A 23,114-nucleotide genomic window follows, 5' to 3' on the forward strand; every position below is an offset into this window, starting at 1 on the left:
AATACTGAACTCAGAGGAAAATCAATTCGGAAAGTCAATAATCACATGGCAAAATCAAATAACAAAACGCATCAAAAACGAATAGACAAGAACTGTCATATTCCTGACTTGGTACAGGCATTTTCAAATGTAGAAAATGGTGGATTGAACCTCATTTTATAGCTAGCTTAACCTCTCACTTGTATGACAGTCGTATCACATTCCATTATATTGTCACCGATGCGTGAACAAAACAAACAGACACAAAAGGTAAAAATGTCAAAAATAGGGGTACAGCAGTCAACATTGTGTTATCATCTTAATCACTATAAAAACAACAAATGTAACGAAGAAGCACAAAAAGGCATACATCAAATTAACATCCTCAATTAGATTATATTATACGATTTTATTTGTCTATGTAAAATGCACCCATCAAGGCAGGAGGGTTTTGAGTACTGGTGTAAAATTGCGCGTTTGAAATTCGCACAGGTAGACATGAAATAATTTTGTCGTTCCAAGTATGACGGGATGCGTAAATACAGTCACACAAAATAGATATAACAAAAACTGAATAAACAGTATAAAGTAATAATTAATAAAATATTAGTGTGGTTCAAAGTATGACGGGATACATAAGTACAGAGTCACGTCAAATGTATATCACAAAAAAAGTGGGTTAACAGTAAAAGTACTATTAATAAATAAATAAAATAATTTTGTCATTCAAAGTATGACAAGATACATATGTACAGTCACATCATAAAATAATTTTGTCGTTCAAAGTATGATGGGAAACATAAGCACAGAGTTACGTCAAAAAGGATATCTCAAAAAACAGACTTGACAGTAAAAGTAATATTAATAAAGACAAATAAAAGAATAATATAAAACGTTATTAAGATGATAACTAGAGGCTCTAAAGAGCCTGTGTCGCTCACCTTGGTCTATGTGAATATGAAACAAAGGACACAGATGGATTCATGACAAAATTGTGTTTTGGTGATGGTGATGTGTTTGTACATCTTACTTTACTGAACATTCTTGCTGCTTACAATTATTTCTATCTATAATGAACTTGGCCCAGTAGTTTCAGTGGAAAATGTTAGTAAAAATTAACAAATTTTATGAAAATTGTTAAAAATTGACTATAATGGACAATAACTCCTTAGGGGGTCAATTGACCATTTTGGTCATGCTGACTTATTTTTAGGTCTTACTTTGCTGTACATTATTGCTGTTTACAGTTTATCTCTATCTATAATAATATTCAAGATAATAACAAACTAGAGGCTCTAAAGAGCCTGTGTCGCTCACCTTGGTCTATGTGAATATTAAACAAAGGAAGCAGATGGATTCATGACAAAATTGTGTTTTGGTGATGGTGATGTGTTTGTACATCTTACTTTACTGAACATTCTTGCTACTTACATTTATCTCTATCTATAATGAACTTGGCCCAGTAGTTTCAGTGGAAAATGTTAGTTAAAATTTACAAATTTTATGAAAATTGTTAAAAATTGACTATAAAGGACAATAACTCCTTAGGGGTCAATTGACCATTTCCGTCATGTTGACTTATTTGTAAATCTTACTTTGCTTAACATTATTGATGTTTACAGTTTATCTCTATCTATAATAATATTCAAGATAATAACCAAAAACAGCAAAATTTCCTTAAAATTACCAATTCAGGGGCAGCAACCCAACAACAGGTTGTCAGATTCATCTGAAAATTGATAGATCTTCACCTGAACAATTTTACCCCATGTCAAATTTGCTCTAAAGGCTGCGGTTTCAGAGTTATAAGCCAAAATCTACATTTCACCCCTTTGTTCTATTTTTAGCCATGGCGGCCATCTTGGTTGGTTGGCCAGGTCACGGGACACAATTTTTAAACTAGATACCCCAATGATGATTGTGGCCAAGTTTGGTTTAATTTGGCCCAGTAGTTTCAGAGGAGAAGATTTTTGTAAAAGATAACTAAGATTTACGAAAAATGGCTAAAAATTGACTATAAAGGGCAATAACTCCTAAAGAAATCAACAGACCATTTTGGTCTTGTTGACTTATTTGTAGATCTTACTTGGATGAACATTTTTGCTGTTTACAGTTTATCTCTATCTATAATAACATTCAAGATAATAACCAAAAACAGCAAAATGTCCTTAAAATTACCAATTCAGGGGCAGCAACCTATTAACGGGTTGTCCAATTCATCTCAAAATTTCAGGGTAGATAGATCTTGACCTGATAAACAATTTTACTCATGTCAGATTTGTTCTAAATGCTTTGGTTTTTGAGTGATAAGCCAAAAACTGCATTTTACCCCTATGTTCTATTTTTACCCATGGCGGCCATCTTGGTTGGTTGGCCAGGTCACAGGACACAATTTTTAAACTAGTTACCCCAATGATGATTGTGGCCAAGTTTGGTTTAATTTGGCCCAGTAGTTTCAGAGGAGAAGATTTTTGTAAAAGATGACTAAGGTTTACGAAAAATGGTTAAAAATTGACTATAAAGGGCAATAACTCCTAAAGGGGTCAACAGACCATTTTGGTCATGTTGACTTATTTGTAGATCTTACTTTACTGAACATTTTTGCTGTTTACAGTTTATCTCTATCTATGATAATATTCGAGATAATAACCAAAAACAGCAAAATTTCCTTAAAATTACCAATTCAGGGGCAGCAACCTATCAACAGGTTGTCCGATTCATCTGAGAATTTCAGGGCAGATAGATCTTGACCTGATTAACAATTTTACCCCCGGTCAGATTTGCTCTAAATGCTTTGGTTTATGAGTTATAAGCCAAAAACTGCATTTTACCCCTATGTTCTATTTTTAGCCATGGCGGCCATCTTGGTTGGTTGGCCGGGTCACCGGACACAATTTTTAAACTAGATACCCTAATAATGATTGTGGCCAAGTTTGGTAAAAATTGGCCTAGTAGTTTCAGAGGAGAAGATTTTTGTAAAAGCTAACGACGGACGACGACGACGACGGACGACGGACGACGGACGCCGGACGCCAAGTGATGAGAAAAGCTCACTTGGCCCTTCGGGCCAGGTGAGCTAAAAACAGCAAAATTTCCCTAAAATTACCAATTCAGAGGCAGCAACCTAACAACGAGTTGTCTGATCCATCTGAAAATTCCAGAGCAGATAGATCTTGACCTGATAAACAATTTTACGTTGTCAGATTTGCTCTAAATGCTTTCGTTTTTGAGTTATAAGCCAAAAACTACATTTTACCCCTATGTTCTATTTTTAGTCATATCAGCCATCTTGGTTGGATGGCCGGGTCATCAGACACATTTTTAAAACTAGATACCCCAAAGATGATTGTAGCCAAGTTTGAATTAACTTGGCTCAGTAGTTTCAGAGGAGAAGATTTTTGTAAAAGATTGCTAAGATTTACGAAAAATTGTTAAAAATTGACTATAAAGAGCAATAACTCCTAAAGGGGTCAACTGACCATTTTGTTCATGCTAACTTATTTGTAAATCTTACTTCGCTGAACATTATTGCTGTTTACAGTTTATCTCTATCTATAATAATCTTCAAGATAATAACCAAAAACAGCAAAATTTCCCTAAAATTACCAATTCAGGGGCAGCAACCCAACAACGGGTTGTCCAATTCATCTGAAAATTTCAGCGCAGATAGATCTTGACCTGATAAACAATTTTAGCCCCATGTCAGATTTGCTCTAAATGCTTTGGTTTTTAAGTTATAAACCAAAAACTGCATTTTACCCCCTATGTTCTATTTTTAGCCATGGCGGCCATCTTGGTTGGTAAGCGGGGTCACCGGACACATTTTTAAAACTAGATACCCAAATGATGATTGTGGCTAAGTTTGGTTAAATTTGGCCCAGTAGTTTCAGAGGAGAAGATTTTTGTAAAAGTTAACGACGGACGACGATGAACGATGACGACGACGGACGACGGATGCCAAGTGATGAGAAAAGCTCACTTGGCCCTTTGGGCCAGGTGAGCTAAAAAACGTCAGTACGCAAAATCTATACTTCAAGACCATCGTGTATTATTTGTGAAGTTGATACGGAATATTTATCAACAAGTTCTGGGTACCTTCCGATGAACTTTTTTAGAAAAAGGACGAGACGTTCTTTGACATACCCCTGGTTCATCAACTTTCTGCTCAGACATTGGTGATGTTTTACAAAGTCTGAGTAGGAGCTGCAAGATTGGACTTCAACATCATTAAATACTACCTTGACCAAAAACTTTTACTGAAGCAGGACAGGTGGATGAACGGATGAATGAATGAACGACAGACAGGAAAACTTAATGGTCGATAGAATATGATGACAAATAATTTTAACTTATGTCGATTGGTCTACAACTATTCATGCTTTTGGGGAAGATGGACCAACCGAAACCATTACCATTACCATACCATTAGTGGGGGACAAAAATGGAATGAGCATACAATTTAGAAAGAACAAGAATGTGTCCCGAGTACACGGATGCCACATCCGCATTATCATTTTCTATGTTCAGTGGACTGTGAAAATGGGATAAAACCTCTAATTTGGTATTAAAATTAGGAAGATCATATCATAGGGAACATGTTAACTAAGTTTCAAGTTCATCAAAAACTACCTCGACCAAAAACTTTAACCAAAACTTTAACCTGAAACAGGACAAACAGACGGACGGACACATAGACCAGAAAACATAATGCCCATAAATGGGCGATAAATATAAATATTGTTCATTTTGTTATAAATCTAATCTTTTTTATAAGACTGTGTTTAAATTGTTTTTAAATCAACCTCAAAATAGTCTGTATTTAAATTTAGTAGAAACATTAGTCTTTAAAATTTGCAACTAATTGTAATCTGCTTTTCAATGATTTAAGACAGATCTAGAAGACACCCATACAACCTAAAACAATGTGTATTACCATTGTTTCATCTGTCAATTCTTCAGAGTTCTGAAAAAATAAAGAGAAAGCTGTTTTTATGAACAAGTTCTGACAAAATCTTGTATTTAAAAAAAAAAATTATCAGTCAATATAATCTGAATTAAAAGATCACATTAGACAATTCTGAATATACTTAAAAAAAACCCAGTTGAAACAGAGATATGTCTTGCCTTTTTTGAGACATTGATAGTATAATACAAATGATGCAATCAAAATGAAAATACTAGGCATAAAATTTAAAGTCAATGAATCATGCTGCATAACTCCTAGCATAAACATTTCCCAGACTGCCTATAATGGTAACTTTATACTAAATCAGCTAGAGGTATAATGACTGATATCAAACTTGGTCTATTAATTATATATGTTGTTATGAATGGTATTCGAACTGTAGGTGAGATCACTTGTGTGGATAATTTGTGTCATTTTGTAAAATGTGTAGTTTTTTGGTACTTTGTACCAATTTGAGAAGCAAAGCCCTGATAATTAGCAAATTATTTTCAGTTTGTTTCTATTTAAGGAATGGCTGTAATATTTTTTCTGTCTATGAAGAAATAACATAAAAAATTTGGTGCACACTGAATAACGCGCGTAGCGGGTTATTTAACAGTGTGCATCACATTTTTTATGTTATTTCGAATAAAACTACATTTAAAACTGTAGAAAACCATGAAAAAATGTTGATGACGTTACGGTCACATGACTAAATTATGTCTATGGACTCATAACAAAATAACGTTAGCCAATCAGAAGACGTGTTACATCCAAAATTAGATTATTGTAGTATATTGTTTCAACATTGACCCAAGTGTGCCTGTTTCAAACCAAGAACCTGTAATCTAAAGGTTGTTGTTTGCCACATGCCATATATCTTTGGTAGATAGTTGTCTCATTGCATTTATACTAGGTATACACTACTATATTAATTTAAAAAGAATAAACAGATGTAACAATTTAAAGTTCTACCTGAATCAAAGGGTCAACTTGATCTTTCTTCTTTTGAAATCTAAAAGGAAAAAGAAAAATAAATGTATAAAATCAAATCAAATCAAATATAAATAAAAGAATCTGTCCATGCATATTTAACATCTATCTTATCAAAAAACTTCCATATATTTTTTCTGTTTTAACTTTTTCATAAAAATCAGACAAGAAATGTAGACACAAAGGGGCTAATAAAAAAAATATACCAAAGGGCATTAACTCCCAATAACAAGTGCAACATTGGCACTGCCAACATATGCTGTCTATATATGAGAAAAAAAATCAGAAAATCCATGAATATATGGCTGTTGTGCATTCAAGCATTTAAAATACTAGTAGGCTACAGCTAAGAGGGAGATGACATGCTTTTAGGTTGTGAGATATAGGTAGTAAAAAGTTACACATTATAATAGTTAACTCCTAGTTATCAAAAAGATGTGACTAAAAACTCTCATTTTTACCTGCCTGTTGTCAATGCATATTGCCATTTAGGGAATTAATGGTCATAATATATGCCAAGCCTTATGATAGAGGTTGAGAGTGTTGGTAGGGAGTGCTTTTGTTGATTGATCATTTACATTATCTGTTGCCATGCATATTTATTATTATTTTTCTGTATTTCGGTTGTACAGATATTATTTTCATTTGTGTACACATTATTTTCCTGCATTTTGAGTTGCAGAATATTCATTATCATCCTGTCTTGTGCAAAGATATAGGTTTTTAATTCTTCTCTTGAAAAGTTATTTATTTTCAAAATCCTTCTGCCTAATATTTAACACAATTTTTTACAGTGACTTGACTGTTAGTGTTGCTATCTGACTATTGCAACTCATTCAAAATTCTGACCAAATTGCAATTTCTTTTATAAAACCAAACTGTTCAACTTTTGAATAAGTTGCAATAGGTGGAGCGCAACACTAACAGTCAAGTCACTGTAAGTGACATTTTACTTTGTCCTCAAAATAAAACTCCCCCTTCTTTATATCTTCCATTTAAAAGTAAATTCATTCCAATAAGGCAAATAAAACTCAAGTTACCTTCCAGAAGCCTTTTTTCCATCAGGAGTCAAGGAATATTGATTTTTTAACTTTTAAGCCTCAATATCAATAGACGTTGTTGTCCCCTTCTTGAGCAAATTATAATTATGCTACAAAATTGCAAAAACTTGGCCATGCAGAGAAAATTTATTTTTTGAAACTTGTTATCCGGTTAAAATATTGCATATGGTAGCCATGTTTTAATCCTAATCAGAACTAAATAAAATTATTATTTGTAGAGAACCACACATAATTTCTCCAAGTGTGATTTATTTTAAGGCCACAGAGATCCAGAAAAAAGGATGAATAGGTTTTTAAGGGGACTTTGTGCCATCAATTGCCTGCCACTGTAATATTTTATAAATATTGAAAGAGGATTTCCAACCCAGAACATCCATAAATAAAAGTAAAATGTCCATCAGACATGCTTTTGTAGGATAGAATTAAATAAGGATCGATTTGGAGAGGCCCTTTTCATATAGTATGATGTGTTACATACTAGAGAGGCTAATTTAAAACAAACTGACAATACCATGGCAAAATAAAGACTTGAGGTGATTTCAGGGTAAGCAGAATCTGCTACACATGTATACGTAGCACTCGTAGTGAATTGCTCAAATACAAACCCTGTGATAAGTCTTAATCTATAGGTCTCATTTGAGACAAGGAGGAAAGAATTGTTAATGTATTAGAAAGAGATATAATTATAATTAACGTGCATATTGAAATAGGAAAATTGCACATTAAACCTTTATTCCACACTACAACCTCATAGGAAGATTATGCTTCAAATCAAATATTTACAGCAGAATAATAGGAAATATTATGTACAGCATTTAATTTTTACAGACATTTATAAATTACCTTTTCTTCAAACAAACTACCATAATGGCTACTAGCAAAAGAAATCCCAGAACTACCACTGAGATGGTCCACATTGGAAAATCACAATTAGGCTCATCTGCTGGACATCTGCAGTCATACATATTAACACCATCAGAGCATTCAAAAGGTTCCTGACATGGTGAACTAAGGCATTCATCAATATTTTCTTCACAGTATACACCAGAATATCCTGGTAAACAGGCACATTCATAATACAAATCAAAACTTTCTGCTCTGTAGGTACTGGTGCAGGGGTAGTTACTGCCATTCTTTGCTGAAATAATAATAAGAACTGTATGATAAACTAGTCAAAAATGAAAATTATAAACAAAGCAAACTGAATGACACTGCTCAGCCAGTTTGTACAAATGTTTGAATATACTTTCATATCATCAAATCCATTTGGATCATTAATGTTATACTAATCAAGCATATATATATTTGTTAGTATTGATTTATTGAAAGAGTTACCTCCAAATTTAACTATTTTGTTGTATTCACTAAATATATGCTTTCATCATTTCTACCAAGGTAACTACACACAAATTTATAAAGAGTCAACATAATTATGACATCTTGAAAGGTTTCTTTAATTTTTTGCTTTGATGCCTTCAGGTGTTAAAGCAAAAAATAAAATAGCCTTTCAAGACATCATTGACTATAGATAAATTGATGGTTCAAACTATGACTAACTTTCTTAGAATTCTCTATTTCAATTTCCAAATCAAAATGTTTAACTGGTCAGATATTTTAACAAACTGTTGTTATAAAGATACATACCTGTAATGAAGTGACATGTAGTCTATTCATCAGTGTAAGTTTTCAATTAAAAAAGAAAGCATACCGGTACTGTAAACCAATTTATTTTAATGGATACATAATTAATTTCCAGTTTTGTCCTTTTTAGCATTTTTTGCAATTTCAAAATTTTATTGATGAATTAGAGAAATGAAGAAAAATCCAAGTTTTACAAATTTGCGATGATTTTTATATACTCTTTAATTTTCTACTTGCAAAGGTCGTGAAAAATAAATCGCTGGCAAAAATAAGTTGGTGTACAGTTCTTCCAACCCTATTATTTTTATGAATTATTCAGAAAAATTGCTAAATAATTTAGGGTTGTTCCTGAAAATCTCTTAAATGTTGGAAAAGGTTTTCTGAATGTTTTTCAAAAAAAATTTCCGAAATGATTTGGAGATATTTTCCGAATGAATTGGAAATTTTTTTCCAAATGATTTGGAGAATACCTACCTCTGAATGATTCAGAGATATTTTCCAAATGATTTGGAGAATATTTCCGAATGATTTGGAGGATTCTTCTGAATGATTTAGAGAATATTTCTGAATGTCAGAAATTATCTGAATGTTACAGTGAATTTCCAAACTATAAATAATTTTCCAACCTCACTTCAGAGTATTTGGACAACTCTTACCTTTTTTCTGAGGACTGTTTGGAGTTGTCTCATAACTCAGAACTATTCACGAATAGAATGCGGAATTTTAAATAAATCTCCCAAAAAAGTTTGGAATTCTGAATAAATGCAGAGAACAGTTTGGATTTAAAAAAAAACCCTCTCATTTTGCATGAAAGCATTTTTAAGAAGCTCGGAAAAGTCCAAATACTCCAAACTTAAAAACGTTTGGAATTTCCTGCTAGAGGAAGATTTGAAACAATAGATGTCAAGACACAGTCACTATTGAAAATCTAAGCTAATTCAATATATAGCTAATATTGAGTTATTTATTTAACTTACATTGGCAAGATCCATCATTCTGACAAGGGAGTTTCATTAGGACAAATTGTATTGTCACAACAGCTGATGAAGAATTCATAGGATCTGAGACAAACAATTTAGCTACATCATATCCAGACACATTCATTGCTTGTTTGTAGGTCAATGTGGTATATATCCATGACATGCTATCTTTAGTATGCGGTAAAATAACACAGGAATCAGTAGTTACCTTGATATAAAAAAAATGAATATAATCAGTTAACTCAAAAGGATTCACAAAATTATGTTTTTATTTTTTCAAACTTTCACTGTTTAATATCATCTCCAGAAAATACCTAATTGGTTTCTTGATTTGTGTGTGTTCTCATCCTATAATTATGCATGACATATTTGCTACTGGACTTCAAAGAAAGCAAGAATCTTAGTGAGATTTAAGCATATAACAGGCTATTATTTGAACTTGAAATTATTTTTAATTATGGAATTTACATAATTTCTTGTGCAAGAAATTTTTAATAAATTACATGTTTATTTGATATTATAATGTTTTAAGCAGTTAATGACACTTTCCATGCAATGTATTTTGTATAGATAGTGTTGTGCGCGGCACAGTACATTCTATTGAAAATGTACTATCTTCTTTGTAATAGAAAGTGTTGTGAGCAGCACAGAACATTAAAGCACAGAATAAACATGAATTTTATTAAAAATTTAAAAAGCACAAGAAATTATGCAAATTCCATAATTAAAAATAATTCCAAGTTTGAATAATAGCCTGTTATATATACTCTAACAAAATTATGGTCCCTCATTTAATTTTTTTCTGAAAATTTAACACATCAAGGGGCCTCAGTGCACTTGGCTGGGTGGTCAAAATAATCCATCTACTGTATTATTAGCCTGTCAACACTAAGGTTGTGAGTTTGAACCCCACACATGGCAATTGACCCCAATCTTAATTGCCTTGGATTATCAGATTTCCTGCCCAAGGTAGACAGATCTCTCCAGCTTCCTCACTAATAAAAACTTGCACACACAATGTACAACAATTGTGACTTCAATGAAATTCATTTTTGTTGTACTTATTATTCATGTTTCAAAAATTGTTCTTAGTTACAGAACTTTAACATTCAGATAGACATATGTTAAAAGCGAAAGTTTCTATATCCAAGCCACCTTCATATAGGTTTAAAATTCTTACATTTACTGTTGTCTCACAATAATTTACATCTGGAATTGTTGTTTTATCATCCAAGAAAAGAACTGTACCATAACTTGGTTCAAATACTTCTATATGTAGATTGTTTTGTTCCACATCAAATGCTCCTATTTCTGCAGTAAAATCCTGTGTCCATTTCCCTTTGTTAAATGTGTTTCTCTGTTCTAAGTAAACCTAAAATATACATTAATCCTTAATTTTTCCATTTTAGAACAAAGAGTTGCAAAGGATTTTGGTCAAAGTAGAAATGTAAACCTTACTTGATATCAAACATTATTTGTATTTGTGGTACATGCTGTGTGGAATAAAGAGAAGAATAACAACACTGCGTGGGCCTTAGTTTAAAGTGTGCAAATGGTGGATACATTAACATAAATTTTGAAGTCAATTTGTTTACCTGTTGAAGATCTTTTTTTCTTCTCTCCTTCATTTACTGTAAACCAAATTATTTTTCATGGATATTTTATTTCGCGTTTAACCCTTCAGCATGTTCAGAGCCCACTTCAAGTTGGTTTAATTTCGCAATTTTCTGATTTAGTCGATATATTTACATAAGGATAGATCCAAGATTGACATATCCACGACGATTTATATTCACGTTATTTTTCTACTCGCGAAAGTCGCGAAATTAAATCGCTCACGAAAATAAGTTGGTTTACAGTAGTCATGTTAGCTACTGACAAATATCTTTGATCTTAAAGACCTTTTTTCATATCTCTCAATTATATATTAACAGTACTAAATGACTTTTGGTCTAAAACAATCATTTTAATCTTATCATCATATGAAAAAAGTCTGAACAATCAATTGTTAAGTCACTTTCAGTCGTTCATTATGTCAATTTTCAATAAATTACTATAAATTGATTATCAAACGGAACACTTTGAAATTATATGTATTTTTTTCTTACCAAGACTGGTTCTGTTGGATCAGAAGATAAAATATATTGACCATGTTGTGCTAAGAATATTTCTGGCGGGTCATTTAAATCTATGATGGTAATGACAATTGTTGTTTCACTACTAGCAGGAGGTATATCATCATTGGTCTGTACTTCTTGAAGGATGATTGTTAATGTCTCAACTCCTGAACAATCTGTGCATGGAGTATACAGCAGTCTACAAAATCAAAGTTAATAGCCAATAGCAAGTAAATACTTTACTTAAACCTGGCATTCTCTGAAGCAATTATTTCATTATTAAAACTGCTTCTTCTTGTCAAAATTTCACACAATTTTGCATTTCATTGATAGAGATATAAAATGAAACAGCAAAGAGAAAAATAATATATTCAAACAGATTTTCATGTAAGCAAGGTTCTAAATTAACTTAGTGGATTGATTGCAAGTATTTAAGAACTGACATTTTAGCTTATTGACAACAAAAGGCATAAATCTAGTCAGAAACTTTATTGAAGTTTGATGCAGGGGCGGATCCAGCCATTTTTCAAAGGGAGTGGGGGTGTTCCCAACTCAGAATAAAGGGGGTTGTGTGTTTTCAACCATATGTCCCCATTCAAATGCATTGATCATCCAATAAAATGAGGGATTCCAATCCCCAGAACCCCACTCTGGAACCGACACTGATGTGTATAATTTCATTTTACATGACCTCTAAAGAATTGAAAAAAAAAGCTTTTGAATAGACAAAATGTACTGGGATGGAGCCAAGGCTACTCCAAAAATATATATTAAGATATTCAAAATGGCTGGAACAAAATGACAATAAAAGCCTTGCCTATAAAATTGAGATCTTAATTAATATTACTTACAGTCCAACCTCTAGCGGCAGTGGTTCAATACTACTAAGATTGTTTGTCCGATTTACCAGACTGAATTTAATTACATCACCTTCTTCATCGAATGCCTCCAACTGGTATTGTAATGTACCTTAGAAATAACATAAATTATAAAAATATACTAATATACACTTATCATTTCAAAGCTTTTACCACAAAATAAATTAATGCAGTAATATGAATAAGACTTTTTGAAAACAGAAAAAATATATTTATTCACAGGGAAATATTCCTTTTCGTTCTATAAAGAATTTTATTTATAACTTTGTTATTATACCTCAGTATGTTTTTTCTATATAAATATATTATGAAATAGTTGTGCTATCTCATTCCACAGACTTTTTGCCAGGCAATAATTTCAAAGACTATTACCCTGGTTAATAATTTTATAATCATCTTTCCCGTACTTTTTCATGCTTATTTTTCATTGGACAATAATGATGGCATTCACTATTTTGCTTGGATTTGTGTGCTTGGCAACGTCAAACTTTAATATTGTAAACAGTATAATCTGCGTGTGTCAATTGTAATTTCACTTGTATACAAGAAGCAATTTTAAAAGAGGAATAAAATCTTCATGCGCATTTTTCAATGATCTAACATATAGTACATTATTTACAATATGGGTTTGGTCGTTGTATTCTAAAACTGTATTTGCTAGAATTTATCATATACACGGAAAGTAATAAATCTTAAATACCTTCATCTTCTTCCATGGTAATAAATCTGTCACTGGTCAGCATTGGTGGAGAATTATACACTTTGTTTGATACAATAAACACAGCAAATTGGGTCTCTTCTGAGAAATAGGACATATTTCCTTCACTTTTGTTGTTGTTGATAACGTCATCTGTCCATGTTTTGCAAACCTTTAAAATATATTGCAAGTATCAATTGCTATAGTTTTTCGATAGACTGTTTTTAGGTAAAAAACAACAATTAGATTAAATTAGCTTTCATCTTTCATGTATGCAATCTGATCACAGTAATAGGCATCAAAAAAATACAGCCTATCATTTTAAGATATTTACAAAATATTCAAAACTCATGTTTAACCTGCACATTCTGTATGTATGTGCCTGTCCCAAGTCAGGAGCCTGTTATTCAGTGGTTGGTGTTATTTAATGTGTTGTATATTTTTTTTTGTTCAATTTTTGTACATAAATTAGGTCTTGAGTTTTTTTGGTTTTAATTGTTTTACATTTGTCATTTCAGGGCCTTTTATAGCTGACTATGCGGTATGAGCTTTGCTAATTGTTGTAGGACATAGGGTGACCCATAGTTGTTGATTTCTGTGTCATTTGGTCTCTTGTGAAGAGTTGTCTCATTGGCAATCATACCACATCTTCTTTTTTCTTTTTATATCAGTTGGTAAAATAAAGAATTAAAGTAATCTAAACAATTAGTAACTAGCCTGCAGATATTAAATTAATTCTAACTTAATATTATAAAGATCTAGATCAAACATCAAATCATCCTTAAGATTGAAGTTGACATGGATTTGATTTGATTTTTGATGTTTTAACATCATTTTTAAGCACCACTTTTGGGCTATTATGTGGGGGCCAGTTTTTATTGGTGGAGGAAGCTGGAGAGCCCAGAGAAAACCAACGAACTTTGATAGGAAAACTAACAATCCTAGTCAATTACGATTGGAGTCGAAAGCACCTGCACAAGCAAGGTTCAAACATACAACCTCAGTGTTGACTGGGTAGTGATCACAATAGTAAGTACTTAGACCACTCGGCCTCCGAGGTCCCTTTTTGACATTGGAAGAAGGATGGTCAGAAGTGTTGCAGTGTGAAAGGGTGGCAGAGACCTGTAGATGAAGTATTAAAATGGATATAACAATCAATCAAGTCACATTTGTGTTACTAAATTATTCAATATCATGTATTAAAGTCTCAGAACAATTGTTTTTTTTTCCTTGAATGTTCTTCACATTTTTATACATTTTTGTACTTACAAATAATGGCAGTCTGGTTAAGTTTGATAGGGGTTATATCAAGATAAGAAATTATTCGAGGGGTTAACAGATATATCATTTACTAAAATGTTTTAACTTAATGTGAAGGCCTTAAAGTAACTTATAGTTAAACTTACTGTCATTTAGTTTCTGGTAGAAATCGTCTCATTGGCAATCTTATCTTTAGATTTATTCTGCTTATTAAGGTTGCATTCATGCTTGTTGGCCAATGGATAATCAAGATCAATATTTTCAATATTTCAAAAGCATCCATCATCAAAATTTGGAGGCTTTTGACCTGCATTTTACCCCTACGTTTTATGTATGGCAATAGCAGCAACATTTGTAGATGGATTAAATCGCTGGACATAACTATTAACCTAGATATACCCATGGAAAAGTCAGGTAAACTTTCATGCTTAATGCAATTGGAAAAGTAGGAGAGTTTTGAAAAACAAGAACTATCTTTACAAAAGATATCCGAGGTATTTAAATTTGAGTATATGTTTAAAACTATCATTTCGACAACCTTCAGAAGCACAAAGATACCATTTAAATAACAATTTCTCTGTTTGTGTTCAGTATTCTCAGTCCTCGTATCTTTCTGTTTACATTCACCAAAACCCCACGGAAATCTCACATGCGTAGGTGCGTTCTGAAAGTCATGTACGTTCGTAAAACCAAGTTTACATTAAAAATTATATAATTGTCCCGAATAAACAGCTGTCACGGATGCAAAGAGCTATTGGAGAAACAATTATTTTAATAAAAATATAAATCTTTGTAAGATCTAGTTCACATATTTATGGTTTTTCACTTGCTTTCCATCACGATATAATTAACGAGACGTTTTTTCAAACACAACCAAATCACCCACCATGACAGCATTTTGCCCAATCACAGAAAGGATTTTCGAGCATGCGTATTCTGTTGCCATAGTTAAGCGTCAAAAGGTTCAAAGGGCACAAACCGAAACTATACCGACTACATCGGAAAAAGATAACACCAACAGATGGATGGATGGCCAAATGATTGCAAAAGAGGAGGTGAGGAGGTGCAAAAGTAACAAAATTCTGTCAACTTAATCAAGAGCAGTTGCAGATACAAAATTGCCACAGAAAGAGGAATGAACAGACAAATCAACAGATGATCAAAACCAACAAACTCACAAACAGCTTAAGGGGGTAAATTAATTATGGTTTTAAAACTTTTGCTGGTATAGCACGTATAATCATAAAAATTATCATACCTCAACAGTCTTTGTTCCATCTTCATTATCAATCTCCAACATTGATGTCTCACCACATGTCATACTACTCAGCTGCCACTGCTGTAGAGCTATACAGAGAGAAAAAAATATTTTACTATCACAAGATTTTTAAATCATGTGTTATTGAAAACTTAAAATCTTACTATTTTCTACAGTAATTACTTTTCCATTGATATAATAGGAAGATAATAAATATATATAATTCACAGTAAAATTGGTTATTGAGTAGTCCTTTGTGGAGTATTATGTCTTTTTTCAAGGTACGTATTGTGATGTCTTTTTAGACCCAAGTTATTACTACACCAAGCTTTCAATCAAACATGATTGCATTTATTGTCATTCGTATCATGCCCCATTCATTACAAGTCTGAGAGATCTTAAAAGTGCACATATATTGCAAATCATGTCTGTCAATATGCTGACCAAATATGATGTCATTTGATCTGTATTGGTAGTTCTGAGGAAATTCTGATGAAACACTTATTTAACAAATAGATGGACAAATAAGGTGTGGACAAATAAGGTGTTGCAATATTTATAAGAATTATAACATGAAGGGACATACCAGTATTCCAGTGTGCCAATACAGTTCTGTTGTCTTCATTCTCGCCAACAGTATCTGGGTATGTTATATTCATTGGTCCTGGCATAGACAGGTGACCAACTGGTATCACAGAAAATGTCATTAACATGGAATGTATTCTGTAAAATACCAAAGAAAAACAACACTTTTAAAAAGAGGATATTGTTTAACTTGATTCACATCTTTTGACTACTTACCAATGCAATATGAGGGGAGATAACTAAGAAAATTAACTTTTACAAAATAATGTTTTTTTTAACAATTTACCTATTTCTTTTTTTTTAAGCAAGACAATGTTTGTATCAAAATACATGTAAAAGGTTTCTATTACTTCATATCATTATTTCATTATAATTTGTTGTTTTTTCTTGTAAATCATGATAAATTATTGTTGAAATATTGAATATTTTGTGGAAACTTCTAACTAATTTAAAATTTTCTTGAATTTTTTAAAGATATGTGGTCTACAAATGCAATCATTTATAAAAGCCACAACGGAAACATTCAAAAATCAAATTGATTGATGAAGATACAAATAAATAAAAAATAAAATGCTTCACTAGTTGTGGCTGGGTAGGATGTACCATTAAAAAAAGAAAGGAAAAATATTGATGTTATGAAAGAATGTTTTACACCGTTACAGTTCCATAAATATCAATCAGATGTTTTAATAAACATACAATATTAGATCAATGTCAGAAAAATATAAAGTTTTTTGTATGAGGCTGAGAAACTGGAAAAGGGCCAGGTTGTACCGAGCCCTTCCACAGTTTTTGTCGAATACAAAAAAAGTTTATATTTTTATGATATTGACCTAAAATTGTTTATATACTGCAACCTAAATAAATACATTAATAGCTATTTAAATTATAACATAAATTTTAACCTTATGTTCATCCCTTAATAAACCCCTGATTGCAGAAATAGCGCTCCATAATGAAATTGACATATCACAAAATATAGCTGTGTTACTATATTTAGGAAATATTAGCACAACTAGATGCAGTATAAACCCATTTAAAATCACAGTACCTCTTGTACAATAATCTTTCCACCATATCAAGAGTAGTTGCTGGGTTAACTATGTATGGCTGAAAATCAGATGAGGAATCAGATCTGTATTCTGTTGTTAGATCTACTTCAGATATTGGCTGAAGTACAATGGTCTGTCCTGGTATCAATCCTATATTAATATGAAAGTTCTTATAAATATCATATCAGGGAATAAAGACAGTGAAAACTGCTTGTATCAAATGAAATTAAAACATTTTGAGACCAGCCGAGGTGCTCCTATATACTACACAGTGTGACCTGGTGTGTTGTCAAGGTAGGTTGGAATAAAAGAACCTTTACTGACCAAGCTAAGATTATAAGACATATCTTTTTTCCAATTTGCTTTAAATATGATTCCGTTTTATGATGATTTTTGAAACCATGCAACTTCAATAGCAGTTTTTCTCTTATAAAATTTGACCATTTATCCAAGAAATGTTCCAATCCAATGACAAATTTGAAGTATGTGATTTGGCTTCCTGAAACCACTACTCTGCACACACTTAATTCTATTTCTAGTAACTTTGACTATATCATCTAAGACAAAATGAACTGAACATTAACACTAGTCATTATAATACACAAATAATGAAATAGTAATTTTGGATACAGAATATTTTAATTTGTACTTCAAATGTTTTTGATTCAGTTTTGATTATAAATGTATTCGTTCTAGATTTATTTAAACATAGATGCCAACCCCCTTTTGACACAATCAGTAACAAACTATCAAATTTTCCGTATTTTTGAAAAGTTTTCAGTAATCATTCATAAACGTGCATTTACCAATAAAAATTACTGACGAGTGGTTGCAAAGTGATGTACACTAAAATTTGTCATTTAACATATTGTCTGTAGTATGTATTCCATTCATTAATTGTTCAGATGTTCTCGACTCAAACATTTTTGTTTTGTCAAGGAGAAGTAGAGAAAGCGGGAAAGCTTCTTAATAAAATGCAAGTTTGCCTCTTCGGAAGTCAGTTAGTTACCCAACAATAGGTTGATAACTCCCGAGAAACCGGAAGCATTACATTGGCGTTTCCTAAATACTGGACCAGGACGGAAAAGTAATGATAAAAATCCGCGTTTTACAAAATTGAACGTCGATGATTGGGAATCCGTAACTATTCGACTTTGACCGTAATAGCGTAGTTTTTATCGCAAAATCGGAAAAACTACGGAAAAATCGTAATAGTTGGCATCTATGTTTAAAATTTATTTTATTCAACTTTACTGGACAAAATGTTACCTTCCGGAGTTGTTAAAACAACTGTTTCCACACTTCTTTTTCTCCTTGTAGATCCTGTAGCAATATTGTCTACAATTTCAATAGATTCTCCATGTTCTGATCTTTTTAATATTGATTTTGTATTAGTTATTAGTACACTTCCGATTGATTTGTTTGTACAGAGTTCTGCTTCATTACAAACTCTCATAGTCAGAAACAACGTCCTGCCAGGTTCCATATGGAATACACTTGTTGTGTTCTGTGTTTGGTCCTCAGATTCATTCCAAAATCTGTTCTGCAGTTCTGACAGAGGTCTTACTCTTACATTGTCAATTAATAAAAACCCATCTTTGATAGAAGCTGATCCAGATACATTATATCCCACCCAAACACAAGGCAAAATATCATCTTTATTTTTATCTGTCCCAATACACAGATCTGAAAAAAATATAATTAACTAGTATTTTAGCCTTTAACTTTTAAAATAATTCAAAAAATAAACAGCAAATTCAGAAATTTTTGCATACATCATTATTAATCATTAATGTAATTTTCCAAGAATGGACAAAAGAATGAGATAATTTATTGCTATTTCAAGAAACCCTGCGTACAAATACATTCATTATTTATCAGAACATGAGTGCTTAATATTCTATTAACCCAGTTGCCTTAATACAAACTTTGCATGAATTTCTGAATTTACAATACAGTAGTTGAGATTTGTGAACTCTACCAGACAAACATGTACACCTTGCAGTCATTCCTTACACTAATTAAAGTTATCCTATTGATTATAGTAAAGATCTGAGATCACAGATCATTAACCATTGGATCATTAGCTAATGATGAGATGAACCTTGCTGGACAGACAATCATTTCAAACATCAAATAAAGTTTACCTTATAATTGCTCGTACATATAGTATCTGAGATACTGACTTAACCTTGATCTCTGATCCATGAAATGAGGTAGAGGTAAGATGGAGCCTGTTTGACAGACATGTAGACCTTGCAAGGATCTTATATACCAAATTAAGCTATCCTTTTCATCATAATAAGTAAAGTTCACATGACAAAAAAAAAGCTTTTAAGCAGTCAAATAACCATTAGATAGGGGTCAAGGACAATAGACATACAACAAATGGTAAATTTGTAACAAAATCCTCCATAATGCATAAAAGGTAGAAAGCATTCTGGTCTTATATCCCCTAAAATAGGAAGCTTTATACCAATAGTTTAGATACAAAACTAATAATTTGCGGACACTTGGAACTTTCGAACGAACAAAATATTCAAATTTTCAAACATGTTCAAAATTTCATAAAAAGGTCAAACAGATTTCTTATGCCTTGATAGAGCGTTGTCATTACTGACACGGAACGTCTTCGTTGTCATCAACTCACAAGTCATCATCACAGAATTATACGACTTTTCAAACTTTCTTTTTCTCTTTTTACTTTCTCTCCTCTTTGTTCACATATAAAAGCAAGTATTATATTGAATAAACTGTTTGTTTTATATGCATGTCCATTATATTATACTATTATTGTAACTATATATTGTATTATGGAGAAGACTTCATAAGTATGATTTACTTGTGTCTAATCCATTTTGCTTTAATTCAGAAAATAAAATATGTTTAAACTAATAGTTTATGCCCCTTGATTGTAATGCATATGTAAACATTCTATTACTTTGGTTGTAAGCAAGATAAAAGAAATGCCATTTGTTTACCTTTTCTGATCTTTATTTTTATTTATGTTCTTTTGTTCTTACTTCAATCTGACAATTTCTTTGAGAGATTTTGCAAAATAACACATATATATCTTTTCTTTAAAGGTTATGTATTCATATATTGAACAAAAAAATGTGTAGTTTGAATAAAAATTCAATTCTAAGTCATCAATCATGTAAACTTACCATATTTGTTAATACTTTTATCTTCACTAACAGTAAAGGTAAATCCTATGCTATCAGGATCTGAACTCTCCATGGCATCTGAAGGTATCACTGGTTCATCAAATGGTTTAACTTCTCCTAGGACAGTATTGTTTAAATTATCTACTTCTGGTAGCTCTAACAAAGGAACAACACCTACAATGAATAAAACATACACCTACGATGAATAAAATATACAACACCAACAATGAATAAAACATTCATGTAAGCATGTAATAAAAAACTAGAGGCCCTGTGTCGCTCACCTTGGTAAATGTGCATATTAAGCAAAGGACACAGATGGATTCATGACAAAATTGTGTTTTGGTGACCATGAAGAGTTTGTAGATCTTACATTGCTGAAAATTCTTGCAGCTTACAATAAATCTATCTATAATAAACTTGGCCCAGTAGATAAATTTATGAAAATTGTTAAAAATTGACTATAAAGGGCAATAACTTCTTAATGGGTCAATTGACCATTTTGGTCATGTTGACTTTTTTGTAGGTCTTACTTTACTGTACATTATTGCTGTTTACAGTTTATCTTGTACATTATTGCTGTTTACAGTTTATCTCTATCTATAAAAATATTGAAGATAATAACCAAAAGCTGCAAAATTTTCTTAAAATACCAATTCAGGGCCAGCAACCCAATAAAGGGTTGCCTGATTGGTCTGAAAATTTCAGGACAGATAGATCTTCACCTAATGAACAATTTTATTTCACATCAGCTTTGTTCTAAATGCTTTAGTTTCAGAGATATAAAACAAAAACTGCATTTTACCCTATGTACTATTTTTAGCTACATGTATGTCAGCCATCTTGGTTTGCGAGCTGGGTCATCCAACACATTTTTTTAACTGTATACCCTAATCCCTAATGATGATTGTGGACAAGTTTGGTTAAATTTGTCATTTTAGTTTCAGAGGAGAAGAATTTTGTACTAGATTACAAAATTAGTGAAAAAATGTTAAAAATTGACTAATAAAGGGCAATAACTCCTTAATGGGTCGACTGACCATTTCGTTCATGTTGACTTATTTGTAGACTATACTTTGCTGAACATTATTGCTGTTTACAGTTTAAATCTATCTATAAGTATATGCAAGAAAATAACCAAAATGGCAAAATTTCCTTAAAATTGCCAATTCAGTGGCAGCAACCAAACAATGGGTTGTTGGATTCGTCTGAAAATTTCAGGACAGATAGAACTATTGCTCTTAATGCTTTGATTTTAAAGATATAAGCCAAAATATACACTTTACCCCTATGTTCTATTTTTAGCCATGGCGGCCATCTTGGTTGGTTGGCCGGACTGGACACATTTTTTAAACTACATACCCCAATGATGATTGTGGCCATGTTTGATTGAATTTGGCCCAGTAGTTTCAGAGGAGAAGATTTTTGTAAAAGTTTACGACGGATGACAGACAGCAGACGCCAAGTGATGAGAAAAGCTCACTTGGCCCTTTCGGGCCAGGTGAGCTAAAAAGAGCTCAAGTTGCTCACCTGATAAAAATATGCCATCTGCATATCTATTTTGATCTGTACTGCAATCTGTAAATCTTATTTTGTTATATTTTTGTATCATTTATACGGTTTACAGTTCATACCTATATTTAAAGTTTTCAATAGCTCATAAAAGGTATTTTACCAAAATGTAAGTAGATTTGTGATTTCTTTTCTTAGCATTTGAAACTCAAATAATGGCAATGCTAAATATAAGGTAAAAGTTTGAGTCAGCCTTTACCCGCCATTTATAAAAGTCAAATAAATTGGAAAGGAGTTCAATAACTTATCAATATTTATAGCCTTTTCCCCCTTAACTGATGCTCTTATGAATTAAAGTATCAATTTTAAATTCTTGATTTTCTTAATTTTACCCAAGTACATCCTTAAGGGCAATAAATCTTCAAGGGAATCTGACAATTTGACCCTGTTGATTTTACTATATATGCTTTTAAAGTTTCTCTCTATCTATTTGTTTTTGCCAAATGTAGGTAAACATCTTCATTTAAGTTAAATAACTTCTATAAGGAGTTAGCTGACAATTTTGGGCATGTTTGATTTATTTGTAGATCTTGTGCTGAACATTTTTGCTACTTTATGTTTCTATTTATCTATTATTTTCTTTGCAGAAATAGCAAAATTAAGTAAAATGCATATATATCCAGGGCAATAACTCCTCTTACGGTTAATTGATGATTTCAAACATGTTAATGTGTTTGTAGTTCTTATTCTAATTAACAAACATTTTATTGTGGATAATAATAGTTCCTTGTACAACAATGTGTCATAGTTAAATGGAATTAATGCGAGATGAACATACATTTTTCATAAAACTTAAGGATGATTGTTATGTTTTTACCGTCTATGAAGAAATAGCATAAAAAGTGTGGAGCACACTGAATAACCCCCCGCAGTGTTTTATTTAAAAGTGTGCACCACATTTTTTGTTTATTTCAAGTTAAATCAAGAGA

General features: G+C 31.9%; 1 protein-coding gene across 1 annotated transcript in view; it reads right to left on the reverse strand.

The window, feature by feature from the left end:
• Positions 1-23,114, reverse strand: part of LOC139500289 (uncharacterized) — a 74,152-nt gene that overhangs the window by 3,618 nt on the left and 47,420 nt on the right. Inside the window, exons 40-52 of the mRNA XM_071289031.1 lie at positions 20,614-20,787; positions 18,716-19,132; positions 17,446-17,596; positions 16,396-16,532; positions 15,810-15,898; positions 13,295-13,463; positions 12,568-12,685; positions 11,708-11,915; positions 10,780-10,971; positions 9,597-9,807; positions 7,822-8,116; positions 5,900-5,939; positions 4,913-4,942 (exon numbers count right to left, since the gene is read on the reverse strand). Coding sequence (XP_071145132.1) covers positions 4,913-4,942; positions 5,900-5,939; positions 7,822-8,116; positions 9,597-9,807; positions 10,780-10,971; positions 11,708-11,915; positions 12,568-12,685; positions 13,295-13,463; positions 15,810-15,898; positions 16,396-16,532; positions 17,446-17,596; positions 18,716-19,132; positions 20,614-20,787 — 2,231 coding nt within the window. The remainder of the gene's footprint in view (positions 1-4,912; positions 4,943-5,899; positions 5,940-7,821; positions 8,117-9,596; positions 9,808-10,779; positions 10,972-11,707; positions 11,916-12,567; positions 12,686-13,294; positions 13,464-15,809; positions 15,899-16,395; positions 16,533-17,445; positions 17,597-18,715; positions 19,133-20,613; positions 20,788-23,114) is intronic.

This window comes from Mytilus edulis, chromosome 13, assembly GCF_963676685.1.
Source record: "Mytilus edulis chromosome 13, xbMytEdul2.2, whole genome shotgun sequence".
Lineage (NCBI taxonomy): Eukaryota > Metazoa > Mollusca > Bivalvia > Mytilida > Mytilidae > Mytilus > Mytilus edulis.